This window comes from Macaca fascicularis, chromosome 4, assembly GCF_037993035.2.
Source record: "Macaca fascicularis isolate 582-1 chromosome 4, T2T-MFA8v1.1".
NCBI classification, from domain to species: domain Eukaryota; kingdom Metazoa; phylum Chordata; class Mammalia; order Primates; family Cercopithecidae; genus Macaca; species Macaca fascicularis.
This window is the reverse complement of record NC_088378.1, coordinates 119,956,788-119,982,439: the sequence shown is the minus strand read 5'-3', so window position 1 is coordinate 119,982,439 and position 25,652 is coordinate 119,956,788. Positions and strand designations below refer to the sequence as shown.

At 37.8% G+C, this 25,652-nt stretch overlaps 1 protein-coding gene across 1 annotated transcript in view; it reads right to left on the bottom strand.

The window, feature by feature from the left end:
- The window catches only part of PKHD1 (PKHD1 ciliary IPT domain containing fibrocystin/polyductin), a 464,388-nt gene that overhangs the window by 107,658 nt on the left and 331,078 nt on the right, over positions 1-25,652 (bottom strand). The window contains 3 exon segments of the mRNA XM_005552760.5: positions 19,488-19,645; positions 21,863-22,031; positions 22,920-23,795. Coding sequence (XP_005552817.3) covers positions 19,488-19,645; positions 21,863-22,031; positions 22,920-23,795 — 1,203 coding nt within the window.

The window sequence follows — 25,652 nt, the reverse complement described above, 5'->3', positions numbered from 1 at the left end:
TTGTCCTGTTGATCTACATATTGTCACTTCACTTCAGCAGACTGGAGCCTTCAAAGGAGGAGGAAAAATTCTCTGCATTCTACTATTAATATCTATCTATCTATCTATCTATCTATCTATCTATCTATCTATCCATCCATCTATCTAATCTATCTGTATCTTGAAATCTTGGAATCACTGTGTATGTTAGTCTGAATAATGACCCTAAGATGACCATGCCCTAAACATCAGTATCTGTGAATGTTATCTTACATGGAAAAGGGGACTTTGTAGACATTATTAAGTTAAGGATCTTGAGTGAGGAGTGTGTCATGGATTATCTAGTTGGGCTCTAAATGTAATCACAAGTGTCCTTATAAGAAGGAGGCCTAGGGATATTTGACTACAGTAAAAGAGAAGGCAATATAACCACAGAGACAGAAATTATAGTGATGCAGTGATCATGCTAACAGCAAGGGGTGAACTGGATAGCAAAAAATTTTAATCATGCAGTGAAGGAAGTTAGGACAACACTTAGCTGTGAGGTTGTAGGAAGAAAACGGTCAAAGAGAGGAACTGCTACAAATGCACCTTTCTGCCATGTGGCTCGAATCTTCTTGGATGGAGCCTTTAGTAATAAAAAAGTTAAAGTAGGTCCAGAAATAAGGAGAAGCTCTTCAAAATGAGTAAGGCTGCTGGAAAACAGAGGGGGGTTCCAGTGATCCCTGTGTGTCCCTGCAGTGGGAAGGACACTTGCCCCAGGGTAGTGAAGGTGCCTTAGCCGTGTGACATGATTGGCATCCCCAGTGTGGGACCACGTAAAACCTACCTATCTGGAACAGGCATCTGGATCTTTTTTAAACAGGACTAAACAACTGCTCCTTGTTTTGAAAAACTTTTCTGTTGCTGTTGGTATTTTCATGTCTAAGGCAAACAGAGAGTCATGTGGATGCTCAGCAATTGAAATCTTGCCCCTGTTTTGGAAGAGATGTGTTTCAGCCTGTCCTTCAAAGGGATTTCTTGCCGTGTAATCTATTATGTTCATATTTTATTTGGAAAAAAATGGAGAGACAGAGAAGAGGAAATGCAAAGAAGAAGGAAAGGAAACAGAAGTGTGGGAGCAGAGAAGTCCAAGAAAGAAAGGGACCATCGGGTGTTTGTGCATGACTCTCTTTCATATGGAATTAATGGTGGTTTAATGGGGTATGAAAGGATGTTTTACTGGAAACAATGAGGAACAATTGTCTAGCTCACGTTTCATTTCACAGGTCATTATTGCATTAAGAAGTAAATCGACCAAGTCCGGTAAATAACAGTCTGTGTATTGCCGAGAGCTTCAAACCAACAATTTTAGCCATCACAAACTAATATCTCTGTCATTTTAACCCTTGCAGGGTTGTGCTAGGGGGCTAAACAATTACAGTCTTCACCCAGTTCTAGAAGGTGAGCATAATTCATTGCCCTTCTAGTCCCTTCTTTTGCAAAACCCAGGAGGCCATATTTTAGCATTGTTGTTTTGTCGATGAGCCAGCCTTAGCCAAATGCAGCTCTGGTGGCCTTGAAAAACAACCCCCATTTTTAGTGAATGCTGCAGGCATCTTTAAACAGACTGCTTCCTCTGCAAAATTAATTGCTGCAAAATGCAGTGCTCCCTCATCTAAGCTTTCGCAAGCTCAAACTCAGCTATTTGGGTAGGTCATAGATGTGTCTGAGAGATCCAGGGAAAATGAGCTGCTTTTCTTTATTATAGAAGTTCACGTTCGTGTCACCAAGCATCATCAGGCACTGGACATACAGGAGTTTCTAATGCTTAAATTCTGGTTCCATTAACTCAGAGGCAATTGGTGGATGAGGCCAATTCTGGCCATATTTTGAAGCAATAGTGTAGTAAATAAGCACATCAAAGATAGTTTATCGTAAACGATCACACTTAAAATACATATGGTAAAATAAAGTGCATATTAAAACAAAATTTTCTTGCTTCAACTTGTGACAAAAATCAGACAAAAGTCAGGTTAAGATTTATAATATTACAAAAGCATGTCAAAGACAAACCAGGCTATACTGGCCCCGCAGGAACTGGCCTCAATGTCCTCTTTCCTGCCATCCAATCCAGCCTTTTACATCTCTTAATATACCCCGCATGAACTGACTCCTGCTCCCTTTAAGTTCCCATTACTGCTTCATCCCCCTCCAGCTTCCTGGGCCAGCCCCATATGATCTGTCAACATTTCCTCATAATTTTTCAATCAAAAACTGATGTTTATCCTACAGATTGAATATGGAATTCTCCACATGTCCACAGTACCTCTAAAACATGGTAAGTAAGGTCTAATTTCTTTCTCGAAAGAGAAAAAATCTTGCAGAGATGGCATCAGTATTCCAATGTCTTACTTTTATTATTTCAAGTAACACTAAGGTCTTACAATTAACTACGGTGTGCTGAATAATAGCCTCCCTAGGATGCATATGCCCTAATCCTGATTATGTGAATATGGCAAAGGGACTCTGAAGATATTATTAAGTGTATAGATATTAAAGTAGGAAGACTATCCGGGACTACAAACTTAGAAGCAGAGAACATTCTCTGGTTAGAATTAGAGAGTTGTAGTAAAGGAGAAGGAGGGAGAGATTCAAAGCATGAGAGGCACACAGTTAACTATTGCTGATTTTGAAGATGAAGACAGCCACAAATCAGGGAATGCAGGCAGCCCTAGAAGTTGAGCATGAAGCCTGGCCTACAGTGAGCAAGGACACAGCGACCATAACTGAGCAGCTTAGCAGCTGAGCCTCAAACTGCATTTTAAACTTTTTTTTCTTGTTTTCCTTTTCCTCTTTTCCCTTCCAGTCTCAAGATACAATTTTGACACAAACTGCATATGTTACTGGTGGAAGGTATCCGAGTTACCAGCGGTAAATCTGTGCGGGTCTGCAGCAACCTTAATTTCTACCCCCTCAGATGAAAGAATTTGACAGAGGGGCATAAGGCAGAAAAAGAGACCGAGACAAGATTCAGAGCAGGTGAGGAAGTATATTTTAAAAGGCTTTGGAACAGGAGTGAAAGGAAAGTACGCTTGATAGAGATCCAAGTGGGTGACCTGAAGAACAAGTGCGGTGTGTAACTATTAACTGTGATACTACGACTTTATAGGGTGGCCCCCTTCTGGCGTCTTTAACCCCCTTCTCATGATTCTTCCCTTAGGGTGGGCTGCCCACATATGCAGTGCCCTCCTTACCCTTGGGAGGTGAGCATGCGCAGTGTGTTTAGGAAATTGTACGCATGCCCATTTGAGGCTTTCTTCCCTTTGCTGCTGGTGTGCCCCCAGAAAATCAAACTCTGCCACTTTATGCATATGCCCAGGAAGTCGCTTCTTCCTGGCATCTCCATTCAATTAACACTTTAGTGCAACAGGTGTGGCCCATCAGGAAATGGCCTCTTCCTGGCACCATCTGCCAATTTGTCACTTTTAGAGAGGCAATGTGATAACTGCCGAACCATCACTCAACATTCCTAGTGGGTAGGGGAGAGCCCTCTCCAGCCCTACTCCATGCCTGTCTAACAACCTATAACACATCTGTGTAACCTCTCATATTAAAATACAGCCTCAGTGTGTGCTGTGAACCTCAACTCCCTTTCCTTTTCCATATGATACTCCCAAGCCTTATGCACATTTATTTACCTAAATGCTTGTTAAGCATGCACCATGCTTTCTTATCTGGTCATATATTGCCTTATATGCTTTAGGAGTCAGATCCTGATACTGACAAGGCACCTCTGGAATTCTCTCTCCAACAAAAGATTGCTTAAAGATGGAACCCACTCCCAGATGAAGAGTGACTACAAAATTGACTGAAAGTAATCTATAACCTGGCAGGGTCCACGATGGTGGCATCCCCTTTGCCAAATGGGATAATTGTTCAAGAGGGGCCACCAGAGCACGTCATGCTACCTGGCACCTCCCAGCCCCCACACCTCTTCTGCATTCCAAATCCTTCTTTTAAAAACCTCTGTGTTCCCTCCACAAATTGAAGAGTGGAATTGCTTTCTACTCTTCCCCTGCTAGCATGAATAATAAACAAATCTTGCTTCCTTTTATCACAACTTATTATTTTGACTTCTTTTCATAAGCAGTAAGCAGCTGGACCCTTTTGCCGGTTACACGACCTCAGTCCTACAACCACATGGAACTGAATCTGGCCAAGAACCTGAGTGAGATTTAAGGTGAAATAATCTCCAGAAACTCTAGAAAGAAACACAATCCTGCCATTACCTGAATTTTGGCAATGAGAGATCTGAAGCAGAGAAAGCAGCCAAGTTCACCAGACTTCTGACCTACAAAACTGTGAGATAATACTTAGGTGTTGTTTGGAGCCACTACATTGTTAATAATTTGTTATAGCAGCAATAGAAAACTTATACAAAAACCAGTATGTCATGCTCAAATGTTCATCACCATCCCAACCAGAATCATGATAAATGGTGGCAGTTGTGGCAATGGAATGGAATAGTCAAGATATTTAGTGCTTATCCCATGCCAGGCCTGGGGCCAAGTTTTTCAAATGCGTTTTGTCTACACAGTTATAAAGCTCTAAGATTTCCTTTGTCTCTAACATGTTCAAACAGAAAGACAGAATATAGCTTACAGATATGAATAGGCTGGTTTCCACCGGGACAGTGCCCAAGAAAAGTTGCATCCTACCAATATCACCCAAAAGGGAAGAGATTATTATTCATAGCCACATAAAAAAATGGCTTCAACTCCCTTCCTTCATGACAATTACTTTCAAGAACTTACATTCAGTTTTTATTAATATTTCTCCTGTGAGGCTTATCGAATTGAAATTGAGTCTTACTGGAAGTCCTTAATTCTGTAGTAGAAAGATTGGCTTCTAGGTCTAGGAAAATTTCTTTCCTTTGGTGTTCTTTTCCTTGACACACTTTACAAAATAACCAACTCATTTTTCAAGAAGTATCTCTGTAACTCTAAATAACCTCATCAATATTTTCTAGTAATTCTATCGGGTTTTCCATCTTTAATCCATTTAAAATTTATTTTTGTAAAGAAAAAGATAAAAATTTCTAAATTGCTTTTTCTCCCTAAGTGATGAATCAAATGGCTCAGCATTGCTAATTGAATAATTTTTATTTTCCCATAATTTAACATGCTATTTTTGTTATAAACTAAATTGTCAAATGCATCTGAATCTATTTCTGACTTTAAAAAGTTTGTTCCATTAACATATTTATTTCTAGAATACTTTTAATGAATGCTTCCAAAGTCAGAAACTAACATTAGTTTTTACATCTCATGAAAATGTAAATACATAAAGAAAAAAACTGTAAACCGGATAAATGACTTTTTCAGACCCATAATATTGAGATAACTTGCTTAGTACTTATTTATGAGCTGCTTTGGTATCTATTGGCAAGGCACAAGCATTTTATTTATTGGAGGGACTGTTCAAGCATTCCCTTCCATTAAAATGTGCATTTATGCATACACATGAAAATACAAAAATAATGAAACTGAAAATAGACAAATTTCAGTCTTTCATCTGAAAGACGAAATTCATCCATTCGTCTTAGGCATAAAACAAGCTTAAATTTGAGCTTCTACCTTCTAAATTTTTGAGAGGCTGGAAGGGAGGGAAGAGGGTCTCACTCTGTCACCCAGGCTGGAGTGCAGTAGCACAATCATGGCTCGCTGCAGCCTTGACCTCGCAGGCTCAGGCAATCCTCTTACCTCAGCCTCCCAAGTAACTGGTACTACAGGTGTGCACCACCACACCTGGCTAATATTTTTGTTAAATTTTTCAACACTATTGTACTGAAAGGATTAAAGCAGCAATGCAGCGTTATTCCATTATTAAAATTTGAAGACTAGGAACACAGCTTACTAGTCAATGAAGTCTTTGAAATAATATGGGAAAAAAAAGAGAAAGAAGAAATAAACTAAAATAAAAAGAAATAGAAAATAGAGAGCCAGTTTATTATTATGGCAAAAAAACAAGTAATTTCATTTAGGAATGGGTATTCAAAAACAGCTCCTCTTGTGGAACACTGATATTACTGCTTTTCAAACATACAATAAAACAGAGAAATGTGAATAGATTTCTCATAAAGGATTGCTAACTTGAGTAGTAAAATTCTGTTTCAGAAAATCTTGATGCTTTGTTTGGAGGACTGAGTATTTAAATAATACCTCCTGCAAATGGCAGGTAATCCAAGTCTAGACAAGCTTTGTTTTTTTAATTGACTGAATTATATGCCCAAAATCAATTAGGTGCTCTCTAGAATGGTTTCTAATTCTGTGATTCATTTCTAATCCTAGGAACCCAGGCTGCATCTGAAGACTGTTGACTTATAAAAATGTAATTTAACAGGGATAGAGTCTAGTACATGGATTAAAAAATCAATGTTCTTTAATGTGTGTCCCTCAGAACAAAGGAAGAAAGATATCCATATGGTGAGTGCAGCTATATGTAGCTATTTAGTCTTTGAAATGTGACTAGTGCAACTAAGGAGCTAAACTTTAAATTATGTATAATTTTAATTAATAATAATTTAAGATGTAAAACAGATAACAATTATTGGAAAATGTTTAGGTATATTTTAAACAATGTTTATATGTGATTCTACTTTTTCAATTGCAAAGTTTATAAAATATAGGCAAAGATCAAATACTTTTGATAAAAACATACTTTATAAATTGACATATGTCATAACAGTAAAAAGCACAACAGATTTTAAACACATAGTATAAGAAACAGAATGCAAAATATCTCAACTTTTACATTGATTACATATTAAAATGATGATTTTTTAAATATATTGAGCAAAATTAAATGTATTATTAAATTTAATTGCATCTGCTTCTTTTTACTGCTTTTAGCCTGTATGCTAAGATATTAAATTATATTTCTATTGAACAATACTGTTCTGGATGGGTAATGCTCAGTTCTTATTCCTAGATTTTAAAAAAAATCACTGAAGACAAGATCATCAAAAAATACACCAGTCCTTCATAAAAATTTCAAAAATTTGTGGATCAAAAAACTCTATCAACAGAGTGAAAAGGAAACCTGCAGTATGGGGGGAAATATTTGCAAATCATATGTCTAGTAAGGGATTAATATCCACAACATATAGAGAACTCCTAAGATTCAATAACAACAACAACAACAAAAACCAAATAGCCCAATTCAAAAATTACTATGGGACTTGAATAGACATTTCTCCAAAAAAGATATTCAAATTAACAGTGACCCCATGAAAAGATGTTCAACACTACTAATCATTTGGGAAATGCAAATTAAAATTACAATGCTATCTCACCTCACACCCATTGAAATGGTTACCATCAAAATAGAAAATTTCATGCAGGGCGCGGTGGCTCATGCCTGTAATCCCAACACTTTGGGAGGCCGAGGTGGGTGGATCACGAGATCAGGAGATCGAGACCATCCTATCTAACATGGTGAAACCCCGTCTCTACTAAAAATACAAAAGATTAGCCAGGTGTGTTGGTGGGCGCCTGTAGTCCCGGTTACTCGGAAGACTGAGGCAGGAGAATAGAGAGAATGGTGTGAACCCAGGAGGCGGAGCTTGCAGTGAGCCGAGATCGCGCCACTGCATTCCAGCCTGGGTGACAGAGCAAGATTCTGTCTCAAAAAAACAACAACAACAACAACAACAACAACAAAAATATATATATATATATAGAAAATTTGAAGTGTCAACAAGGATGTGGAGAAATCATTGTGTACTGTTGGTGGGGATGTAAAACGGTACAGCTATTGTGGGAAACAATATGATGGTTCCACAAAATTTAAAAACAGAACTACCATATGACCTTGCTATTTCACTTCTGGATCTATACTGAATAGAATTGAAAGTAGAGTCGCTAAGTGATATTTGTATACCATATTCATAGCAGCATTATTTACAATAGCTAAAATATGGAGCAATCCAGGTGTCCATGGGTGGATGAATGGATAAGCAAAATGTGGTAAGTTCATGCAATGGAATGAAATTCCATAATATGCTACAACATGGATGAACCCTGAGAACATTATGCTAAAAGAAATAAGCCAGTCCCAAGAGGTATTGTATGATTCTACTCATATGAGGTACTTAAGGGTAGTCAAAATCATAGAGACAGTGAGTAGAATGTTGGTTTTCAGGGACATGGGGTACAGAAGAATGGGAAGTTACTGTTTAATGACATTAGAGTTTCAGTTTTAAGAGCTGAAAAGACCTATGGAGAAGTATGGTAGTGATGGCTGCACAATACTATGAATGTATTTAATACCACTGAACTGTATACTTGAATTTGGTTAAGATGAGCTGGGCATGGTGACTCACATCTGTAATCCCAACACTTTGGGAGAACGAGGTGGGTGGATCACAAGGTCAGGAGATCTAGATCATCCTGGCTAACATGGTGACATCCCATCTCTACTAAAAATACAAAAAATTAGCCAGGCGTGGTGGCGGGTGCCTGTATTTCCAGCTACTCCGGAGGCTGAGGCAGGAGAATGGCGTGAACCCAGGAGGCAGAGCTTGCAGTGGGCTGAGATCACACCACTGCCTTCCAGTCTGGGTGACAGAGAGAGACTCCATCTCAAAAAATTAAAAATAAATAAATAAATAAATAGTTAAGAGGGTAAATTTTGTATTATGTGTATTTTACCACAACAAAAACAGAAGCCAGTCTAAAAACTGAAGAACTAAAAAAATGTCATATGTTAGCTGACAGAAAGAATTTAGAGTTCCTATGCTTGAAAAAGTCTTATTTGGTTTATTACAAAATCACTGTCTTACTGTCTTTGAATATGTAAAAGGCTGTAATACAGAAAGACTTATATGAAACGTGGAAAGACATACTCTGTCATGACAAAAGGCAAACTAGGTCACTGGGTAGAAGTCATAGAAGGAAGAGCATAACAATAACTGTTAATCAAAATATAATATAATCTAGGCAGCCTTAAAAGGGTGTGAACTCCCACTTCTTGGGAAAATGAAAGGTAAAGGGCACGTAGGCATGTGAAGTGAAGCTGATTGACCTTCAAGGGACCATCCAAATCAAAGACACTACAATCTTGAGATTTCTTTCCAACTAGCATGTATTCCTGTAGACTAATAGATTAACATAAGGCAATATTTCCCAAAATGTGTTCTGAAGTACACCTATTCCAAGGGACCCTAATGTGTAGTATGAACAGGTATTCTCTAGTCAAAAAGCTTGGGAAATACCGGGTAACACAAAATTAAACAGTATTTTTAAAAATGTAATTGCAGAACTTATCAGAATCCTTAGTATTTTCATACATATGGTGGTCTCCAAAATAGGAATAGTCAGAGTTTTCAAAATTTATTTGGCCATGTATAACATTTTTTACAATCTCCTGAAATTAGAAAATGAGGGAATATTCTTTGAAAATGCTAAAACAAATTATGCATTAATTTAATCTATAAAATTTACTTTGTGGAAGAGTTGACTGGCAAACTAAACTTAAATTCCTGACTTTCTTATTCACACTTGTTCCCTCATTCAACAAACATTAACAAAGCATATATTATGTTCCAGAAATTGTACTAGAAATTCAAAGACGTTTACCTTGAAGTCACTCACAGTCTGATCAGAAGGCAGGCTTGTAAAATGATGGCAGCAGCCCACGAGAAGGGCTGTAATGGAGCTGAGCAATGGGTGAAGGAGGGTCACAAAGGTCCTCCATATTCCTGAGTTCTGACCAACTGCAGATCAAAAATATGTGGAGAAAAAAAAAAAAACAAACAAACAACTCTACAAAGTTCCAAACAGAGGTTTTACTTGATTTTGATTTTGCCACATGGTGAGTACTATGTTGAATCCACACAAACGAAGTGATGTGTTAGCCATCTTATTAGGTATGATAAGTAATCTACAGATGATTTAAAGTATATGGGATAATGTATGTAGATTAGATGCAAATACTACACCTTTTTTATATAAGACTTGAGCATCTGTGGATTTTGGTATCTGTAGGGGCCCTGGAACCAATGCCACATGGATATTTAGGGATAGCTATATACATATTATGTATGAAGAAGAGGAACTAAATGAGTATTTTTTGTGTGTGGTTGTTATAATATTGCCCTTCAAAAATGTTAAGGTAGTCAACAGTTACTCATTAAACTCTAAAAATCTATTTGCTACCAAGTAAAGTAAAATATGTGAATGATCCAGTTAATTATATCTTTGCATAGAGTCCTACCAGATGATTCAGACCACACAATGATAATTATCCAGAAGTGGCTATGAACTCTGGCTTTGGAATCAGACAAATATAGATTTAAATTTTGGTTCTGCACGTTCTAACTGTGGGACTGTGAAAAGTTAGTTAACTTCTCCAAACCTCTATTTTCCCAAATGCTGAAGGGGGATAACGATCCCTTCATGTTAAGGTTGTTGTAAGGATAAATGAGAGTATTCATAAACTATTCAGCATAATGCCTGGCACATGGAATGCACTAGATAATGGTAATTATTATTACTGCTAGTTTGTTTGGATAATTGCTAGGATAATTGCACAATCTCAGTTTTCTTTGTTCTGTGTGGACAGAGCTTTGTATGTGACGAAAGCTGATAGATCTAAAACAGTTAACACTGAAGAATATAAAGAAAGAAGGAAGAAAACTTGGATAGATGGTACCAGGGAGTATAACATAGTCTTAAAAACACAGTTTGGGGCTGGGTGTGATGACTCATGCCCGTAATTGTAGCACTTTGGGAGGCCAAGGTAAGAGGATTGCTTGAGTCCAGGAGCTTAAGACCCGTCTGGACAATATAGTGAGACCTCATCTCTACTAAAAATGTTTTTTAAAAAAACTAGCCAGGTGTGGTGACATGTGCCTGTAGTCACAGCTACTTGGAAGGCTGAGGTGGGAGGATCACTTGAGCCCCGGAGTTGGAGGTTGTAGTGAGCTATGATCGTACCACTGCACTCTGGCCTGAGCGACAGAGTGAGACTTTGTTTCTAAAAATAAAAAAAATAAAAAAAAACACAGTTCAATCTGAACCTTGTTAATTAGCTTTATGACTTGGACAAGTTGCCTGATGTCTACATCAGTTCCCACATCTATAAAATGGAGTCAACAGGACTATCTCTTAGAGTAGATCCCGCTGATGGCATTAAATAAAGTAACTCATTGAAAGGTCACAGCACAGAGTCAGAAATATGGTGGACACTCAGCAAGTGTTAGATGCTGTTATTGTTAATGGAAGATTTGAGGAGCAAGACACAGTAATAACGTGCCTAGATTGAGGAAAGGAAAAGGAAATTGTCCCCATAGATCACATGCCTGTTCACATCATCCTTTATAGATCACACATGAAAATCATTCCAACTCACAGCATGGACTGCTTCAAAATGTAATCAAATATTGTTATGCCATTCACCGCCTGGAGATCAGGCAAGTCATGAGGGAGTGGGAAAATAAGGTGAAGGAAAGGTACTTTTTGGGTCTTAACAACATACTTCTAGAAGCCTTATCTCCCTCTGCTTGGGATTAAAATCCCTTGCAGACATGTATCCCAAAGACTCTAATATTTTCTGAGACTCCACTGTGCCTTTATATTTTAATACCCTGACATCTGGAATCCTAAAAGTCTAATGTTTAACGATAAATATCTGCTGAGATTAAAGAGCTATATACCAAGCTTCAATCTTTGGGGCCTATAATTGCTTGGGAAAAGAGAATGGTATTTTCCCCTCTAGCTAGAAGAAAAAGACCTCTGCAAGCACTGATATTGGCAGACAAATTTTCTAACAACCGTTTCCTCTCTCCATTCTGTCCTCTCATTTTCTCCCTCCCTCTCCAATCTCCCATTTTATAATACCATCTTGCTGTCATTCTCAGGACAAATGGGAAGAAAGAGAAGCCTAGAAAGCTTAAAGAAAAGACACATTTCAAGGTCTAGCAACAAAAAGTTGAGAAACTGCTAGCCACTCTCTGTTAAGCAGCTGAGCAGACATTGCCACAATACCTGAACTTTCCCCATTATTCAGTTAGAAACCACTTCATCACTCAATGGGCTGACAGTCAAATGCCAGCTTTATTTTCTTTTTTTATCAACCTAATCTTTTATTTTTGATTTGAAGCCAGTCACTTTTAACGTCTCCACAGTGGTTTATAACTTTCTTTCTTGAGAAGTGTCCAAGAAGTAACACAATTTGAAAAATGTTCCCTACTGTCTCATGGTAAAGAATGGGAAACTCACCTGCCCTGAAGGTGTATGTGGTCAGAAATCTTGGTCAGACCACAGCACTTTGCTGGAAATAATGTCAAGGAAAGTGTGGGAAAAGCTTATCGTAAGTTTATATTTTTAATATAACTACTCAATGTGGCATTTAAAACATAAACTTAGGATCGAACCCATTTTTATCCACTGACGTATTATGAAAGTGACATTTTGAGGTCAGTCACCTCACTTCTAGGAAAAATGATCTATTTAAGAAGAGGTTTAATATGTTGTTTTTATTCAAATACTTAATTAAGATTGTAAATATTCCTGAATCTTTTCAGCCAATGTTCTTTTCTCTTGTGGAAATACATTCAGTGTGTTCATAAGCAAGTATGTTTATATCTGTTGGTATTTGGCACAGAGAGCTAATTCTTGATTATTCATGAAAATTTGAAACTATCCACTTATTAAATTAAAAATATTATCTTCTTAATATCTTGTTTATTTACTTCAAAAGGAACATATAACTCTATAGTGGTGATTCTCAAACCTAACACAGCAGAATCACTTATTGTTTATATGTGTGTGTGTGTGTGTGTGTGTGTGTGTGTGTGTGTGTGTGTGTGTGTTTAACTCAAAGGTCTGGACTTTACACACACCTATTGATTCAAAATCTCCTTACCTGCCAATGAATGTTTAATGTCCTAGATGATCCTAATGATAAGCCAGTTTTAGGAGCTAGTGTCCTGACCACATCATGAAAAAATATTGGCAGGAGAATGAGGGGGGATTGTTTTGTTTTAAAATTTTCAGTCTATTGAAGAGTAATACTTTAAAAAAAAAAAAAAAGAATACAGATTATCAGACAAATTAGATATACAAACTATAAGCCCCATGTTTTCCTTATTAGACTCAACAGACATAAAATTACTCTGCCAAATTGCTATGTTTCTAAGTGGTAAATTTCTGTGAATACATCACTGTAGACAGGTAGCCAATAGTTTGTGGGCCGGCACGTGTGGAGCAGCTACCTCCAAGCCTCACCTGCTCCCCTTCCACCTGCACAGCTTCCTGGCTGCACTGCCTGCCTCCAGACAGCCAGGGCACTCCAACACAGCTCGTACAATCTTTTCAGGGAACGAGGAAAATCCTACCGCCACCTTTCTTAAAATCTCCCAAAATATATAGAAATAGCAAATAAAAATGTGGTTAACAGAGACAGGTGTTTGGGGGTGAGAGGAAATGAGGGGATGTTGGTCAAAGGACACAGAGTTGCAGATATGTAAGGATATGTAAGACGAATAAGTCCAGAGGTCTAATTCACAACGTGAGGACTCTAGGTTAATAATATTGTGTTGGAGTCAGGATTTTTGCTAATATTATGGATTATAGGTGCTCTTACCACAAAAAGTAGGGGCGGTTAACCATGTCAGATGATAGATATGTTCATTTGCTTCACTATAGTAGTCATTTTACTATGTGTAAGCCTATCAAACCATCATGCTGTACATCTGAAATGTACACTAAATAGAGAAATAAATTGAAATAAAATCCAAACCTTTTACCCTGGCCAAGAAGAAGGCGGGCTCTTGTCTATCTGCAACTGCTCCTTCTCTCAAAAACTGCACACAACGTTCTCCTTTCCAGCCACCTCTCACACATGCTGAGGCCCTTTCAGGTCTCACAGTCCCTGCCCTGGCTGCTCCCTCTCCCTGGAAGGCTCCTCTGTGTGCTCAGAGCAGGCCCTCCTCACTCCTCTTTCAGGTCTCATTTGAAATGCAACTATTTCAAATAGCAATTCCCCTGCACACAAGACACACACGCACACAGACAACTCAAACTACCTTTCTAGCCCAAAACACTATTGTATTTTTTCCATCCTTCTCATCTCTCCTGGAATGTATGTGTGTGTGTGTGTGTGTGTGTGTGTGCATATATATATACACATATATACACTGCCTGCCTCCAGACAGCCAGCACACTGTCTATATATATATATATATACACACATGTATATACACACACACACATATATACACACACACACATATAATATATACATGTTATATACATACACATATGTGTGTATGTGAATGTATATGAATTATATACAATATATATAATTTTTTTTGAGTCAGGTCTCACTCTGTCAACCAGGCTGGAGTGCAGTGGCATCACCTTGGCTCACTGCAACCCCCACCTCCCAGGTTCAAGTGATTTTCATCCCTCAGCCTCCTGAGTAGCTGGGATCACAGGCATGTACCATCACATCTGGCTAATTTTTCTATTTTTAGTAGAGACAGATTTTTGCCACATTGGCCATGCTGGTCTCCAACTCCCAACCTTGGGTGATCTCCCTGCCTCAGCCTCCCAAAGTGCTGGGATTATAGGCATGAGCCACCGGTCCCAGAATATTTTTTTGTTTATTTGGAATTTTGTTTATGTACCTCTGGAATTTTTATTTGTTTATGTACCTAACCCTACTAGAACATAAGCTTGATGGCAGCAGAAATGTTGTTTTGTTCATTGCTATAGTTTCCATGCTTACAGAGGTTCTGGTAGACAGAAAGTAGACAAAATACACTTGCCAAATCCATGAAAATGGCAATTTCAACGTGTAGCATAAAAAAGGTGTTCATGCAATGCTAGCTTTCATTTTACCTCCCTTCCGCTTCTTTTGTCATGGTTGAAAAATTGTTAAATGCTATTGAAACTGAAGCTCTGGTTTCTTTCTGTTGCCTCCCAACACTGCTGGTGCCCCACATGTATGAACCGGGTTGTAAGGTGACGACACCCATTTGTAGCCTGGGACAGACAGAAACTGAGTACGGAGCCAGAATGGAAAGTTCTGGTATCTGCCTAATTCTACCTGAATGGGACATTAATTTCAATGCTTTGTTCTTCTAAATGATTTTGAATGTTCAGATCATCAGATGCCTCCATAATCAAAAGAACTCCTTTCCAGAATAAAATGTAAATGGTTCTCAGAAGATCACCTGCTTGGTATGAGCTGTCTTGCTCTCTACTGTTAGACATTTTTCAAAGTTGGCTGCAAATGCAAACTTACAGATAAGTATAAAGCAAAATTAGCAGCTCTCTTCTCCCCTGGCTACACACCCTGCATTACACAGATAGCAAAACCCACTGGCAGAGTGTTCCTCAGAGCTGATCCACATGGATGGTTTTTGCTCCTAATGCCAGAATATATGACAATATGCTGGGACCTGTGGATATCTGTCTGGGTGAGTAGTTTTTGTATGAACTTATATGTGCAAATAAAATCTGTTATTTTCCAAATTAAAAATAAACCTCAAAGGCAATGGACTCCAAATGACTTGGAGAGATATGTTTTAAAAATATGGAAAGGATATAAGCGTCTGTTAATGACATTTGGAATAAATATAAAATTCGGTTCCGGTGGTCTCCATTTTCACCTTAGCTGCGTTACTTTCTCTGGTTTACTGAAGATAATCATAGATTCTTGTCTTGAAGAGAAAAAATACAAAATAGTCGTTAATTATCCTGAGATTAAATCTGTGCTTTTATCATCCACCAGATTGTGGACAGGAACTGGAAAGTAGCTAAGAGAAAATGGTTTGAAAATGAAAAGAAATTTGCATTAGGGAAGGAGGGATTTACTCATACTTTGGAAGTCAAAGAAAAACACTGCAATCCTGTCAGCACCCGGAAGGCACCATTTGCTATGTGCTGTCTCTTTCATTGCAAGAGGACACAGATTGTATTTTTAGTGCAGTAAACAGCAGATTCCACTGTGGGAATCCTTGCAGTTGGTACCTATAGCAACCTCATTTAAAATGTTATAAAGCTCTAAAACATCAGGAGTTTAGGCAGTCAGTCATACATACCTCCATACGGACATTCAGCCACTCACACACATACATGCTTGTCCACACAGTGATAGTAAATCATGTGTAATATTACATTACTCATGGAGTTTTACCTTGAATCATGTTTGACAGCCATGGTAAAGAGCTGAGAAAAAGCAAATATTCTACCATTGCAACCAGCAGCAAGAACATATTTGTGCCTAAACAGCATATTACACCACCTGGTAAGCAATCACCTAAAAAGAATATTCTTATGATTTAAACATGGAGAATTTGACATTTTAGAGTTTCTGTTTGTAACAGATGCTTTTGATGCCACACCTATGTATTTTTGGCACTCACTTTCATACACCAAAGGCTGCTACCACAAAAACCTATGACTTCCTTCTGAAAAGCTTTTTTTTTCTTTTGATAACTTTGGTATTAATGTTTTTCTCTCTCTCTTTTTTCCTTCTGAGAGTTTTTGGTGGCCTCAAGAAAGAGCACAGTTAGCCTGTGTTCAGAGAAAGCCAAAGGGCTGGAGAGTTAATGTCCCCAAAGCATCCCCCAAAGTCCTGACAGAAAAGAAAGTAAGCTCAAAGACAGAGGAGCCAGGATTTGAGATATAAATACATGAGCTTCCCTGTGGCTTGGCTGGGATTATTTGGAGTGATGTTCCCATGGTCTCCCGCAGTTCCCCATCAGACTTGAGCATCAGCTTCCACAGTGGCAACCAGGTTGATCACACTTCCCTTATTGGCCTTATTTCTTTTCCTAGTATACTTCCTCACTTCCCTATTGGTGTTTTATGGGATCACCCCCGATTAAACTACTTGAATTCTAAGCCTTGAATCAGGGTCTGCTTCCGGGACAACCCAAACTAAGACATTGTCTTCAGTCTTTATTCCCTTCTGTTAGGATAAAATATAATTTTCATCAAATACTCTGAAACACACATCCCTTATGGATTCCACAGAAATGGGATCCTCACCAAAAGCTCAAGTCCAGAAAAGTCCCACAATTAGGCATGTGTTTATTTTAACATTTCAGAATGTTTTCCCCATAGCATAAATACCTGTAATGGCGGAATCATTCTTAAAACCAGTAGAAAACTTACTATAGAACGCCATTTGAGTAGATCTAGGGGTAAAGAGGAGGGTAACCCCTTATCTTTTTTCTTTTGTTACTTTCTTTTTACTACTACCCACATATTTTCTCAGTATAAATGTGTCCCTGAGTTTCATTCTTCTGTGCAAGAAAGGTATTTGCTGGTTCTATTCAACAAATGCAGCCAACATATTAAAATGAACATTTACTCAGCATTTCCATGCACTTGGCGCTGAGTTTAAAACCAATACTGTAGTCCCCACAGCTTGTCACTCTATTCCAGAGATAAGCCTTCAACATATGGAAAAACATAAAATAAATATTAAAAAGTATAAGTACTCAAGCATGAAATTTTATGGTAATTAAAATAATTATATGTAGAAACAGCCCCAAGTACCAAATGCTGTACTGTAGCAGTAGTTCAGATGAAAGAAAGGTGAAAACAAGTAGAGAGATACCTAGAACTATCTGCATTTTAGGCTTTCGTATTACAGATAAATTCTTCAACCAATGACCTGAAGGCCTCAGTTCATTCACATGCTCTTGGATGATGTGAAACAGCAAGCTATTCTGGCTGGTTACCTATAATCCATTCATTTGATCAGTCAACCAAAGTTTATTGAGTATCCTCCCAAATACACATCAGTGAGAAAAAAAAAAAAAAAAAAAAATCCTGCCCTCATGAAGTTTGTGTTCTAAAAAGGATAAACAGTACATTAACATAAGCAACTATATTTATAATACAATGTTAAGTAACACGACTCCAACAAACAGTAAAGCAAGCATAGCAGAGCTACAGAATAATGATCTCATGATTATTTTAGATAGGGTGGTCAAGGATGGCTTCTCTGAGGGTACCTTATTTGAACAGTAGGAACTAGCTCCCAAAGAAGTGAGAATAAAATATTCCAGGAAGAGGAAAAAGCCAGTGCAAAGGCCCTGATGTAGGGATATGCTTACCATGTTAAAGGAACAGTAAGAGACCAGGATGACTAAGTAAAAGGCCTGTCACAAGAGAGGAGGTGAGAGAGTAGGCAGGAACCAGGGCTGCAAGACTTACAGGCTTGTAGCTGGGACTTAATTCTGAATGGGTGGAAAGCTAAAAATATCACTCTGGCCATTATGTGAAGAATAGACTAGAGACTACAAAAGTAGAAGGAAGAAGATCGGCAAGGTGGTTATTCTCTCATCTAGTGAGAGACAATGGTGGCTAGTAGTAAAGGGAATGGTGAGAGTGGTAGTAGTGGAGGAAATGAGGAGATTGAGAATTTGGGTTAGGAAAAAGAAAAATAAAAGATGACTCCCAGGTTTTTTACTTAAATAGCCTCAGGAATGGTGGCACCAATTATTGAGGTAGGGACAGCTAGGCAAGAAGCAGGTTATAGATGGGGCAGAGATCAAGAATCTTTTTGAGGCATATTGAGTCTGAGATGTCTATTGTCTTTCCAAGTAAAGTCAGTTGGCTATACTAGACCAAATTTCAGGGTCAAGTCTAGGCTGAGGATATAAACTGGAAGTCATCAGTATTTGATGGTATTTCAGTCTTGGTCCTAGGGAGCAAAATTAGAGAAAGAAGGAAAAAGGTCTCAGGACATAGTCCTCTGACAGTCTCACATTCAAAACTTAAAAAAGGACAAGGAAGACCAGAAAAGACATCTAAAAAGAATCAACTAATGAGATAGGGAAAAAACAGAAAACCTTCTTTACGTTTGACCACAGCAGGTTCCAGCTGAACACAAATGGGAATTCAGAGTCACCTTGTTAGTGGAAATAAAAAGACAATGACCTCTCCAGGGGTCCAGCCATAAAAACTGATATAAAAGGGGGCTTTGCTTGCATAAGCAAGAAGACGAAGAAGTTTGGAGCACAGCCCTGTTTGGGGGACAGTTGGAGAATGGAGAAAAGGGAGACAAACCACATGACATCTACCCTACCATTGAGAGAGCGCTTTAAGTCCTGACAGAAAAGAAAGGTAAGCTTAAAGAAAAAGGAGCTGGTTCCATGGCAGACCAGTATGAAACACTGAACATGATGACTGCTTCAGGCCCAAGTGCCCAAGCTAGGAGAGAATTGTCCTCCCAGCTGTGCACCGAATTGGGCATTGAGAATCTGCACTTTTGACATGGACACAGGCAATCTCATAGAGGGCACAGCAGTAAAGTTGTGAGATCACATAATGACTCAGCATTCCTGTAATACAGGTGAATTGGCAGCAGATTAGCACAGACTCCAACTTTAGAATTTAGGTCTTCACCAGTACATTTCATTCTCAATGAGCACAGCTAAACCAGCTCCTTCACAAGCACCCTTGCCTCTACCACAGGCACTGAGTTCAGATATAGCTTACCTGCGTTGAAGAAGGAGGCAGTCCATTCTGCCTCTGTTTTAGGAAATATAGAAACTGGTGGAGGCAGACCCAGGGCTCTCCCATCCAGATCCTTGAAGAGATATTTCCTTGGACTTGCACAGTCTAATTCAGGGCAGACTACTTTTCCTAAATCTTTCCTGTAAAGACAGTCAAAAAGCAACTCTTCCATTTCATGATAAGCAGCAAGAAGAAAATATACACTGGTAGTGCTAATGTTGTATAAAATAAATTCAACAGATTTTTATTATTGATAATGTGTTATATAGATATAAAATAAAACTCCTTATGAAATCTTTTTTTGCTGGTTATATGGTCAAGAAGAAAGACATTCTTACTAACCAAATATTTTGGATATCTTAATATGTAATCTTTATATAGATTGCTAATTTTTTAAGAAGATACAAAAAAGTTCCTCTCATAACAACTGAACATAATATAATTATTTTTAGAAACTTCAGGAGTTTGCAGTATTTTAGAATTATTATTATAAATATCAATTATATTTACACTATATAGAAAGAAAAATAGATATTCTCATTCAACAAATATCTACTGAAAACCTACAAATGACAGGCTGGGTAACATGACAGTAATAAAGACAAACACAGAACCTGCACTTTCAGAATTTAGAGTCAAGTGGGCTATATAAAAAATTAATAGATAACTATAACATTGACTTATAGAGAACTTATTTTATTTCCACTAATCTAATGCTTTGAAATACAATAAGTAATAATATTAAATATTTATTGTATACCAACAATGTATTGGGTATTATCAGCACAAAGATTCAGTTGTTAATATCACATAGTACTATGATTTGAATGATGGTCCTTTCAAATTTCATGTTGAAACTTAATCCTTAATGGAACAGTATTAAGAAATGTGGCCTGTGGGAGGTGATAAAGTCATGAGGATTCAACTCTCATGAATAAGATAGTACCCTTATAAAAGGGCTTGAGAATGAAGAGAGTGCTCTCTTGCCCTTCCATTTCTTCTCCTATGTGAGAACACAGCATTTCTCCCCTCTGGAGAGATGGTGCACCAACAAGGCACCATCTTGGAAGGAGGGAGAAACCTTCACCAGACACCAATTATGCCAGTGTTTGATCTTGGACTCCCCAGCCTCCAGAACTACAAGAAATAAATTTATGTCCATCTGCAGTGGTTCCTGCCTATAATCCCAAAACTTTGGGAGGCTGAGGCGGAGGATCACTTGAGCCCAGGAGGTTAAGGCTGCAGTTAGCCATGATTGTGCCATTGCACTTCAACCTGGGTGACAGAGTGAGACCCCCACCTCCAAAAATAAAATAAATAAATTTCTGTTCATAAATTATCCAGTCTGCAGTACTTTGTTATAGCAGCACAAACAGACTAAGACATATAACTTTACAACTATATCAGCCTGGGGTAAGACATGAACATAAGGAAAACTGGATAGTGAATTTTTAAAAGTGACAAAATTACATAAATTGCCTACCTAATCATGTTTAGGTACCTATAATGATTCAGGGATGGACATCAAAGGCACTCGTGTTAAGTCAAACACATGAATGTTCTAATTAAGGTGGTTTCTTTAGCGTGTTTTTTTGTTTGTTTTTGCTTTTTCCAACTAAAGGAGTTTGCCCCAGTGTTGTGGGAAAGAACAAGTAATTCATTCCTCCGGCTTCTAACTTTCTACTCTATTTCATGGCAAAAAAAATAAAAAAAATAAAAAAAATTAAAAAAATTTAAAAAACCCTCCTATCTAGTTTTCACACATTTGAATGAAACTCTTAGATCATATGTCAGAAAACAGTATTTACACCTGGTCTGAAATGCCAGTATCTGCTAGAGCTCATCGTTCAGTTCAGAGATTCCTGTCAGCAGACACAACCTCCTTCTATCTACTAGTTCCTGCACAAAAGGCTCCCAAGATCTCCTTCTGAAGACCACTGACACTTTACTCCAACGAAGAATGAAGAATTAGAGTCAATTTACAACCAGAAAGTTTGAAAACATCCCAAAGAAGTCTCTCTAATAAAGACAAAACAATAAAACATTATCAATAAAACTTGCACTTCATTACTTCTGCCTCTTTCATTAGCTAAAGAAAGTCACATGGCTGAGTCCAGATTCAAGGGGGAGGGAAATAGCCCCTGCCTCTTTAGTGAGAGATATTTTAAAAATCATATATCACAAGGCATGAATATACGAGGCGTAAAGAATTGGTCATTAAGTTAATGTATCTTACCATTCTAAGACTTATTTCTATTCCTTTGATGATTTTATTCTTTTTAAAAAACATGTTTAGGGTTTGAAGAATTGCCAAGTACTTCATAAAAATGGCTAATTATAAATACTAAAAATTATACCTGGGTTGTAATGAGGGAAAGTAGAACTTGTTTTTATCTTTTATCTTTAGCATCCTGGTCCTCTCTGCTGTTATTGGGTGCATAATTCCGGTGTTCTCTGCATTTGGTAGAATGCAGACATCCAGGTCATCGCTATAGCAACTCTTCACAAAACTAGAAAAGGTAACATCTGAAATTTTAAAAATATGTATCATAATATTATATCATATAAACCACCAGTCATAAACATCGAATATACAACTAAATATTGTTACAATAACATATACCCCAAGTTAGTTTAAGTTACCCAGGAAAGTCTTAGGAATTTACATAAATCTTGATATAAAATATCTGTAGTTCTTCAATACATGGACATTGTATTCAACAGAGAAGAGTATGTCAATACATTAAAGCTTTAATAGCAATAAGGCTTTTCATTTTAGGCTTAATCAAAATCCATTCATTTTACAGAAAGACAAACCCACTGCCAGATAAAGTAAGTAACAGGGGAGAGAGTACAATGGTACAAGAGATCTAATAGAAGATTAATGCACAAGTCATGTCACAACTTTGATTTTAACCCTTGCTGCTCAACCATCTACTAAGCAGCTTCAGATGAGACACAACTTCTACATTTCAATTTCCTCACTTGTATAATAGGAAAAATAACACCTAACCAAGAGAATTCTTATGTAATCAAGTTAAATAATTGCTGTGTTGACCTGGAGTGGTCGCTATTGCCTGTAATCCCAACACTTTGGGAGGCTGAGATGGGAGGATTGCTTGAGGCCAGGAGTTTGAGACCAGCCTGGTCAAGATGCAAGATTCCATCTCATTATATTCAAATTTTTTAAATTTTTATTAAAAACTAAGTTGTAGAAAGCTCTTCAATATGTATAAAGCAGTGACTTTTGTAAGAAATTATAAACTACCATTGTGGCTATCAATACTCAGCAGGTTGGACAGCAAGCACTGGACCACAATGTACCTTTTTGTTGATAAAATTTCAGAATGCTATTAAAAATTATATGCATGGATGTATGAAATGGCATTGCCTAGATAAAGTAAAGCATCCCACCTTGAAGTTTCATGATTCCTGAAATTGAATGGTCATTCCTCACTTTGTGCCATGGCTCCTGAGGCCACTGATTTGGCTCTGAGGTGAATACAGGCCACAGAATACCAATTCGACCCCCCCTTGGATTGGAAGGAGCTCTATCTGTTGATGTCAAGTTGGCTGAGAGAGGCTTCACTTTGTCCTGAATGCAGTCAAAAGAAGAGCTGGTAGCCACAATGATTGAATTCCTAAGCACAATTTGCACTTTTTTGATGGAATTTTGTGGAGCAGAAAATACATACACTACTGCCAAAAGACCAATAGTATTGTCTACCAGAGTAATGTTCTCTATCTCCACACTGTTCTCTATGTGTAACATGGCACCATAGTCAAAGTTCTTGAAAGCCAAGAAGCCGGAGATTCTGGTACAGTTGTCAAGTCCACTTTCCTTGTAGAGGTGAAGGCCATGAAGACTTGAGTGGGCCACATTGTCAGACCAAAGCAGTCCACAAGAGCACTTGTGGCCTCGGATATGAAAGCCAACTCTCTCTGATCCTGCCACAACGTTGCCATGGAGGTTGATGTCCTTTGCTTGGTTCACTTTGATTCCTGCCACCCAAATGGTGGACCACGCTGGCTGTGTCATCAGAACCACAAGGTTATTAGTGACAGTATAGGCCTGACCCTCTAAATCTATGCCATGGCCAGCTGTACCAAACACAATATTGTCATTTAAAAGTACTCCATGACTGGCAGTTGCATGAATGCCCCCGCCACAGCTCTGGTGCAGAGTAGATGATATGATCCAGGATCCTTCCGACACATTACTGAATTCAACAGATGAGTACAGTGGTGACCCGAAGTTCTGAATTTCCACATTAAGAAGTTGAAGGACACCTATAAACAAAATGCATGTCATCAGGTACTTTCCCCACAAAAGGCTGAAGAATGGCCCATTTTAGGGCATTAAGATATGAGGATTTTTAATGAAAATGTAAGTTTATTCTCAACACCAGCATCATATTTCACACCACAGATTCTCAACTAAAAAGGTAGGAATCATTACAAGTATCACATTAATGCCTGAATTGCATGTGCAGTCTGAAGAGTCTGGTGATAGGATGGGGAATGATGAGAGGAGAAATAGTAAAGAGGCAAACTTTGGGGATGGGCATGGCTAAGTTTAACGATTCTGTGCATTTGTCTGGGGCCGGATCAAAGAACTGAGTAAGAATAAAGAGATTCTGGGTTTCTGGCCCTTCATCTCAAAGTCAAGTCTCCCTCTCAGCGTCTCAGTGACACCACGTGAAAGGCCACAGCCATTCACACGAAGACATTGCACAAATGAATATTAAGCATTTCTGAAGAAGGTTATGAGTGCAAAATTTCCTTCTGCTCAGTTGATGTCCAGAAGCGTGCTATTCAATACATGCTTCTGACTAAAATATGATAGAAGCAATAACGTGCTTTTAAAATCACTTTAAAGATTCTGTAAAATCTTTTCTATATTTTTATCCTGGCTACATTTTATTCACTGTTTCATTTTCATAATAAGATTTTCTATATCTTTTATGTGAGGAGAAAATAGTAAATTATTTACTCTCATTTGTAATGTTATTTGTACTGTTTTAAATAGATATTGTTAGAACACACCATAAAATACAGCCAATAAGTTGATTTAAAAATATGAGTCAGCATATATACTCTTGGTAAAATTAATAATAACATGATTATAGATGAATTAATATGAAATAATAATGAGGTGAATTTAAAACTTTAACTCTCATATAACACTCATTATTTGCAGACACTGTTCTAATTTATATTCATCTATTTATTCACACTCCTAATTTTCAAAAACATCCTATGTGGTAGGTACAATTATTATCCCCATTTTACAGATAAGGAAACTGAGGCAGAGAAGAGTGAACTAACAAGCTATGACTTAAACTTAGGCATATGGATGAGAAGTCGCACTATTAACCCCATGCAGGCATCCTGGCAAGACAGGAAGACTCGGTGTATAAAAGTAGCATCTCTGCATTATGATTCAGATAACTGCGCTATAGCTATTGAGCCAATAATTAGTTGTGCGTCCTTTGCTAAGTAGGTCACAACTTTGGCTCCTTTTATTTCATTTTTTAAGGTATTGACTAAAGTAAACTATGAAGTTATTTATCATAAAGATAAAGGAAGCAATACATTTGAAGTTTCTGTTTCACTGTTTTAATAATAGTATTTAAGGTTCAAAGACAGTACAGCCTAAGCCCCTCATTTCTTCACTACCTTTTTAGAGATGAGAAACTAGAACCCTTGCATATTGGCTGCCATGAAGAAGGAAGTCCTTTTGAGAAAGACAGGCTAAGTAAAAGAACCTATATGTCTCCTTGTGGCCAGGCAACAGGATTCCAACGTATTTAAATTTCTCAATGAATGCTATTGAGGAGGCATTGGTAGATAGTGTGGGCATACTCACAGAACAATAAAACATCCAAAAGATATTTGTTGGGCAATATCCCTCACCAATAGCACATAGCTGAAAGAACTGGCAAACCTGCTCTGTGGAACTTTGGCACAAAGAACACCAAATGCAAGCATAAGTCCATATATAAACAGCTTATTTTTAGCATTTAATGTGATTTTAGAATCTCTGTCAAGGCAACATGTCAGTATTATTGTTATTTCCTAGGTTTCTTATAAAGGATATTACAAGGGAGATAAATAAAGACATGCGTAGGGCATGGCATGAGAGAA